Raw genomic sequence first — 8,924 nt, 5'->3', positions numbered from 1 at the left:
CTAGCTTTGGGCAATTTTAGATATATATGCCCTTCAAAACTAGGTGAGCGGTATCCGTTGAGTAACATCCGCTTAGGATAACATATATGATCGTACTTGTATTGAAATCCTATGCAACCGCAATTTTCCGAGCACAGTTTTTCACACATCTGTAAGGTGTAATTGGGGTAACAGTCATAATCATAGCCGTAGAACTCCACGTGTGGGAGTAGGAGGAAACCAACCTTCTGTGAGTTGCAAGAAAGATTGAATTTTTGTATGCATCCATAAGTTCGGTCAGTGCAATTTTTCACCTCATATCCAGGTATGCAAGAGCATCTCCTTCCACTCCCAGAACCGGGCACATAGGTACAAACACTGTTGGGTCCGCATATTCCATGAACTTTGCATTGTTCCGTGATGGCTTCCCCAGTAACAACCCACTTATTTCTCTCTTCCTCAAAACTGTATAATCGTAAGTTGCCATCAATATCCAGGGTCAATCTTCTCCGGACTCTCTCACCAAAATCCGAGGACTGAAGCTTATAACCGTCGGATGAAGAAAAATAGCCAAAGTAATCTAGTAATGCAATTCTGCTGCTATTGTATGCCGATCTGCCCGCCTGCCAGCTTACAAGCCACGATGGGGGCCAGTAAACGCTTGAAACGTTTGGCCCATCGAACACAAGACTGAGGACGTTATTGTTGTCAAAATAGAGCTTATAAAACCCTGAGAAAAAGTTGGTTTTGGTTCTTGAAGAGACAAGTCTCGTATTTCTGGTGAGTGGCTGGTGAGGGAGAAGGGTATCTGTTGGTGAATCGAAACTTTGCCATTGAATAACACCATCCGAGGTACGCAACACAAGGTTACCAGTGTTGAAGAGATGTAATCGCACCGGAGAAACCCCAACCGCCTTTGTGGTCCAAACTATGAACCGCCCGGCATCTGTTAAGATAAGTTCACCATTTTTTAGCAGGGAAAGCTTTGAGAAATTCCCATTAACTGGTTGGTTTCGGTTTGCCATCCAAACAACCGTATGTTTGCCGTCGTAGGATGGTTTGGTGAACCATATGGCAAGACAATAAGCATTGTCACCGACGGGGTAGAAGCCGGCTGAAAAGATTCCACTTTGTGAAATTAAAACTTGTTCAGGCTTCCCAACTGATAGGGATGAGCCTTGACTCAAACTGTCGAGGGTAGACGATGGAAGTGGAGAAGATAGAAGCAGAGCGAGAAGAAGCAAAAGAACTGGCGCATCCATGTAATCTATGAAATTGGATCAGCTGAAAAGGCTGTAGGGCTAATCTTGAATCAAATTCGGGGAAGAACACACAAATGAAGTTATAAGCGGAGGCCTAGGGTAGTTTATACTTTATACGTCGTTATCAAATCTTCGGATGTGGGCCAGAGCTTCCATCCACGAGCTCGGTCTCTTTCCCAAACACCACCATCTCTGAGTAATTTTTTTTATGATGGACAAGACATCATACAAAAATATCTTTAATTCTACAAGGGGCTAGGACCAAACGAAGTCTCCTTAATCCCCGGCAACATATCTTTAATTTTTTTTAGGGTTATTCGATTAAAATGCCCTCAAAATCCAATTTTTGAAATTTAACCCCCACTTTTTTTTTTTTTTTTTTTGTATCATTTGGACAAAACTATCTTCATTATTTTCTCACAAAAATAATAACTTCTTTTGAAATCTGTATAGAAATGTTTGAAATAGAAAATGATATTTCTATAAAAAAGAAAAAAAGAGATTTTTTTTTCACAAAAAATATGGGAATGATTAGATTTTCGATTTGAGAATTATTTCATCTCTTATAACCAAATATTTCTCGTTTAAAATTCAACCTTCTCTTTCTTTCTTAATCTCATTCACATTTCCCTTCAACTCAAATGTTTGAAATAACGTTAAATATGGATATATCGGTACAAAAATATCAAATCGAACGCAAATAGTTCAAAATTCATATAAAAAACTTTGAAAAAAAATGAAATAAAGAAAAATATACATATTAAAGTTATTTAAATCGACAATTTTTTTATACCACCGATCACCCAAAGTTGCCACACGTCCCAACTTATCATCGAGATTTTGTTGATTTTTCTGTGAAATTACCGACTTTCTATGATTTTTTTTTCCCGACGGATTATATCATGGTGGATTTTGGCCATTATCGATAACCAATTTTTCAATAAAAAATCTCGATTTTTCAAACATTCACTCCAACTAAAATCAATATTTAATAAAAAAATTTAACTAATGTTAATTAAATGTATTTTATCCAAGTATTAAGAGATGGTTGAATTTAACACTTTAACTTAATAAAGACACTTAAAACCTAAACAATTTCCTCACTTTATCCATTTTTGTGCCAAATTGGCTAATTCAATAAAACAAAATACATGTTTCAAACATGTTTTCAAATTATTATTTAAACTAATCCTCTAGTTTTTACATTTTTTATTATTATTTAGAAACCATATTTTGAAAGTATGGTTTCTAAATTATGCCGAATCTGCACTTTACAATGGTTTTAAACAATTTTTTTTAATAAATAAATATGAGAAAAATAAAATAAAATTTAAAAATAAATATGAGAAAAAAAGTCATTTCTAACAAAAATTTCAAAATATACCTAAAATAAATCTTTTGTTTTATTGAAAGTCATTTTATCAGAACTTCACTCTTAACGCTTAGGAGAAGAGAGCTACAACCAAACCTATTTATATGTCATTATCACTTGTCTCTTGGTCAACTTGTCTCCTTTCTTGATTCTTATGTTTAGAAAAATGTATTTTGATAGAAATTTTTAGGAGAAAAATATATATATATATATATATTTAAAAATAATTTAAAATTTATATAATCTTATATTAAACATAGGTTTATATCATTAAAAGATAATATTTTGATAATATTATATATATATATATAGTTTATGTAAAACTATGTAAAATATTAATTATTTTAAATTGAATGTATCAAGTTTGAATTCAATTTTTTCTTTATACACTCTTTTTCCCTTTTTATGGGGCACTTGGAATAATATTAATATTTATGGAAAAGACAAAGTCGCTCTTGACTTGTGCGGGCAAGGGTAGAAATTCCCATGCAAAGATGAAAGCTAGCTGGAATAATATTAATAGTGATGATGATGGAATATGAATGCCCCGAGTTCCAAGTTGCAGCCTCATTTTGGAAAAAAGGGAAGCTTGTGTTTCCACCTAGCTATTTGAAAATACTATTATATTCAAATCCTAATTAGTTGGAATATAAGATTTAACTGTCAAAGAGAAAAGTATTATTGTTTTTGTGCATTCTAAGCCGACTCCATCTTCTATGCCCAAATTGCCCTTCTATTTCTCCAGCTCAGGATCCTCAATATCATCCTAACCTCCATGTTAGCAGGATCACTCAAATTAAGAAAAAAAAAAATACTGAATTCTGAATTTTTAACTTCTAAAAAAAAAAAAAAACACCTGACTCGACCACCCAATCTGAATGTTTTCCGTTCTCATTTGGAAGCTTTCTATTATCTTTCTTCATTCCCGAAAACTCAAAATTTCTCTCATTTAAGTTCAAAAACCCAAATCTAAAACTCCAAGGTGGTGTCAAAATGCTCCTTTCAGCATGTCTCTGACTGAGATGCCCCAGTTGGGCGTTTGCCCTGAGTCCTAGTCATAGTTAACTCTCGTCTAGAAGCCATGGGAGTCTAAGAGAATCCGGGAAAAACGAAATGGAGCTTGGGTGGAGAGAGTAGAGTAGGTACCTAAAAACTGAAACCCTAACCTCCAAATGCGTCTTAGGCTTGCAAATCTATGTCCAAGATAGCTTTATCAACAAGAAATAACACCAAACATCTCTCCTAGACCAATGAATCAACGAAACCCTTGAAGAACCAGAGGAAACGATGCAAAAAATGAAGTACGAGAGACTCTTAAAGTATTGGGTCCCGACTTGACCGATCCTTGACCGGATCTCGATTGAACCTCAATTGGTCACCTTTGGCATTTTGGTGACTGTAACTTAGGTATTACCTTAATAGTCCTTAGGTACGACTTTAATCTACTTTAGGTACTACATTAACTAACTTTAGGTACTCCTTAGTTAAACTTAGGTACTACTTGTGTGAAGCCTTAGAACTGTATTTATGGATATTACTTACTTCATTTGTGACATTTAGAGTGTGCCATTTTGTGATTAATTAGTGTAGTCAGTTGGTTCACCTTTGGTATTTTGGTGACTATACCTTAGGTACTACCTTAATAGTCCTTAAGTACTATCTTAATCTACTTTAGGTACTACCTTAACTGACCTTAAGTACTAACTTAGTTAAACTTGTGTACTACCTATGTGAAGGCTTGAAACTTCATTTGTGACCCTTAGAACATGCCATTATAAGATTAATTAGTGTGGTCAATTGGTTCACCTTTGGTATTTTGGTGAATATACCTTAGGTATTTTGGTGACTATACATTAGGTACTATCTTAATCTATCTTAGGTACTATCTTAACCAACCTTAAGTACTACCTTACTAAAACTTGGATACTACCTATCTGAAGCCTCAAAATTTCATTTGTGGATATTATTTACTTCATTCTCGATCGAACCTCGACCGATAAAGAGTAACCAGTTGACCAGTTTTATGTCTAAAATTGAAAAGGACACCAACTCACTCCTAGACAGTTGAATGAACTTAACTAAGGTAGTACCTAAGGTACGGTCACCAAAATACCAAATGTGAACCAATTGACTACACTAATTAATTACAAAATGACATGTTCTAAAGGCCACAAATGAAGTAAGTAATATCCACAAATGAAGTTTTGAGGCTTCATACAAGTAGTACCCAAGTTTAACTAAAGTAGTACCGAAGATCAGTTAAGGTAGTACCTAAGGTACAATCACCAAAATACCAAAGGTGATCGATTGAGGTTTGATTGAGTACTGGTCAAAATCCGATCGAGGTTCAATCGATGGGTTTGTTGGGACCCAATGCTTTAAGAGTCTCCCACACTTCATTTTTTGCATCATTTCCTCTAGTTCTTCAAGGGCTTCATCGATTTAGTGGTCTAAGAGAGATGTTTGATGCTATTTGTTACTGATAAAGCTATCTTGGACATGGATTTGTGAGTCTAGAATGCATTTGGAGGTTAGAGTTTCAGTTTTTGGGTACCTACTCTTTCCAGTCGAGCTCCATTTCATTTTTCTCGGATTCTCTTGGACTTTCATGGCTCCTAGACGAGAGTTAACTATGATTAGGGCTCAAGGCAAATGCCTAGCTGAGGCGTCTTAGCCAAAGGCACACCGAAAAATGCATTTTGACACCGCCTTGGAGTTTTAGATTTAGGTTTTTGAATTGAAATGAGAGAAATTTTGGGTTGTTGTGAATGAAGAAAGATGAGAGAAAAATTCCAAATAAGAGAGAAAAAACATTTAGATTGGGTGGTTGGGTCAGGTGTTTTTTTTTTTTAGAAGTTAAAGATTCAAAGTTTAGTATTTTTTCTTAATTTTAGTGGGTTGGGTTTTAGTATAATTTTGTTGACTTCACCTCAATTATATATAATATTAAATAAAAAATTATTTTAATTGATTTTTTTACATATATAAAATTAGAAATTTACTTTTCATAAAAATAAATTATAAATTTATAATATTTATTTATTTATACATTATATTTACATTTAATATGATTTAAATTAAAATAAATAAATAAAATGGGAACGTCAAGCAAGTATAAGAATTGTCCTATGTTGTTTAAATTTTCATTCTTTTTACAAAAATGATACAGATATAAATAAATGAGATGGAATTGAGATATGAATGATCTATCCCAAACTCATCCTATTGGACAATCCGAAACACTTTCATTTATTTTTGTACTTTTCTTGAAATCTAATTGGTCAACTTTATTTTGTTAAAGATCATGAGTAACCCATTTTTCTAATAAAAGTATGAATGATATTCCAAATAATATTAAAGCGAAAAAAAAAAGAAAAAAAAATCCTCATAATTTGGAAGCACGAGTGTGTCTTCTTGCATTTGAAATGAGCAAACAAAACCAAGTAGAGGATCAAATAGGGAATGGTAGATATGGTGAAGCTTTTCATGGAGGTTGGGATGATTAACGGAAGGGGTACAGAAGATGGAGTTGGCTCAAAGTGCACAAAAATAATAATATTTTTCCCTTTGACAGTCAAATCTCATTTTTCAACTTATTGGGGTTTGAATATAACATTACTTTCAAATAACTACTTGGAAACACAAGTTTCCCTTGGAAAAACGACCTAACTTCCACAAATGAGGTTAAAAGTCTTTGTCCACTTCAATAATTGTGCATTTTCCTTTCAACCGTGGGCCAAATTTTGGCTCCTAAGACACTCTCCCAATGATATGTTGCCACATTCCTTTGTGGTTATGGGAAGATTCTCATGGGACAGGATTACATGAGTTTCACAAATATACAAACTTGAAAATAGGGAATGGAATGCTATTTGAAGTATTTGGAAAATATGAAAGAAAAAAAAAAAAAAAAAAAAAGGACAATTGTGTTTTGGATCCAACTGGGCCCAAAAATTAAGTTTTGGTCCATATAAATTGCATAATTGATGAGAATGATATAAAATATGAAGAAACGAATATTCCCTTCAAAACTATTTTCTACCATAATGTTTGACAAACTTTTTTATGTTAAATATTTTTTAAATAATTATTCTGAAAATTTATTATTTTTAGAAAACTATTTTTTAAAAAAATATATTCTAAAAATATATCATTTAAAAAAAATTGACATATTTTTAGTTATTTTTTATATACACAATTTTAAATATATATATATTTTCCAAGATGTTTGATTTTTAAATAATAATAATAATAATTTATTTTTATTTTTTTGGAAAATGGTGTATTTTTTTCCAAATCACTAAATTACATTAAATTTTATTGAGGTTTACAAAAGGAATAAAATTTAAATTAATACTTTTCTATTTTTTTTTCATAGTGAATAAAGGTCATTTCTGGAAAGATAAAAAATTTATATCATTCTTCTCAATTTTCATAATTTCTCTAGGTCTTGGGCTTAAATGACAAACTTATATGGACTAAAACTTAATTTTTGAATCCAAGTGGATCTAAAATACTGACAGTAAAATCTCATATTCCAATTGATTGGGATTTGAATATAACAAGTTTCCCTTGGAAAAATGGCCTAACTTCCACCAATGAGGTTAAAAGTCTTTGTCCACTTCAATAGTTGTGCATTTTCCTTTCAACGTGGGCCAAATTTTGGCTCCTAAGACACTCTCCCAATGATATGTTGCCACATTCCTTTATAGTTATGGGAAGATTCTTATGGAACAGGATTACATGAGTTTCACAAATATACAAACTTGAAAATAGGGAATGGAATGCTATTTGAAGTATTTGGAAAATATGAAAGAAAATATATATATAAAAAAAAGGGATAATTGTGTTTTGGACCCAATTGGGCTCAAAAATTAAGTTTTGGTCCATATAAATTGCATAATTGATGGGAATGATATAAAATATGAATAGACGAATATTCCCTTTAAAACTATTTTCTACCATAATGTTTGACAAACTTTTTTATGTTAAATATTTTTTAAATGATTATTCTGAAAATTTATTATTTTTAGAAAACTAATTTTAAAAAAAAATATATTCTAAAAATATATCATTTAAAAAAAATTGACATATTTTTAGTTATTTTTTATATACACAATTTTTTAAAATATATATTTTCCAAGATGTTTGATTTTTAAATAATAATAATAATAATTTATTTTTATTTTTTGGAAAATGGTGTATTTTTTTCCAAATCACTAAATTACATTAAATTTTATTGAGGTTTACAAAAGGAATAAAATTTAAATTAATACTTTTCTATTTTTTTTCATAGTGAATAAAGGTCATTTCTGGAAAGATAAAAAATTTATATCATTCTTCTCAATTTTCACAATTTCTTTAGGTCTTGGACCAAAACTTAATTTTTGAATCCAAGTGGATCCAAAATACAGTTGTTCATTTGATAGTCAAATCTCATATTCTAACTGATTGGGATTTGAATATAACAAGTTTTCCTTGGAAAAATGGCCTAACTTCCACAAATGAGGTTAAAAGTCTTTGTCCACTTCAATAATTGTGCAGTTTCCTTTCAACCATGGGCTAAATTTTGGCTCCTAAGACACTCACCCAATGATATGTTGCCACATTCCTTTGTAGTTATGGGAAGATTCTCATGGGATAGGATTACATGAGTTTCCCAAATATACAAATTTGAAAATAGGGAATGGAGTGCTATTTGAAGTATTTGGAAAATATAAAAGAAAATATATATAAAAAAAGGGGACAATTGTGTTTTGAATCCAACTAGGCCCAAAAATTAAGTTTTGGTCCATATAAATTGCATAATTGATGAGAATGATATAAAATATGAAGAGACGAATATTCCCTTCAAAACTATTTTCTACCATAATGTTTGACAAACTTTTTTATGTTAATTTTTTTTAAATAATTATTCTGAAAATTTATTATTTTTAGAAAACTAATTTTTTAAAAAATATATTCTAAAAATATATCATTTAAAAAAAGTTGACATATTTTTAGTTATTTTTTATATACACAATTTTAAAAATATATATTTTCCAAGATGTTTGATTTTTAAATAATAATAATAATAATTTATTTTTATTTTTTGGAAAATGGTGTATTTTTTTTTCCAAATCACTAAATTACATTAAATTTTATTGAGGTTTACAAAAGGAATAAAATTTAAATTAATACTTTTTTTTTCATAGTGAATAAAGGTCATTTCTGAAAAGATAAAAAAATTATATCATTCTTCTCAATTTTCACAATTTCTTTAGGTCTTGGACCAAAACTTAATTTTTGAATCCAAGTGGATCCAAAATACA

The 8,924-nt window shown here is 30.8% G+C and overlaps 1 protein-coding gene across 1 annotated transcript in view; it reads right to left on the bottom strand.

Annotated features, from left to right (window-relative positions):
* Positions 1-1,087, bottom strand: part of LOC117907467 (putative receptor protein kinase ZmPK1) — a 4,087-nt gene extending 3,000 nt beyond the window's left edge. The window contains exon 1 of the mRNA XM_034821012.1: positions 97-1,087. Within this exon, the coding sequence (XP_034676903.1) occupies positions 97-1,004 (908 nt within the window). The 5' untranslated portion in view covers positions 1,005-1,087. The remainder of the gene's footprint in view (positions 1-96) is intronic.
* Positions 1,088-8,924: the final 7,837 nt, after the last annotated feature.

Source organism: Vitis riparia, chromosome 18 (assembly GCF_004353265.1).
Source record: "Vitis riparia cultivar Riparia Gloire de Montpellier isolate 1030 chromosome 18, EGFV_Vit.rip_1.0, whole genome shotgun sequence".
Taxonomy (NCBI): Eukaryota; Viridiplantae; Streptophyta; class Magnoliopsida; order Vitales; family Vitaceae; genus Vitis; species Vitis riparia.
This window is presented reverse-complemented; position numbering and strand designations above follow the sequence as displayed.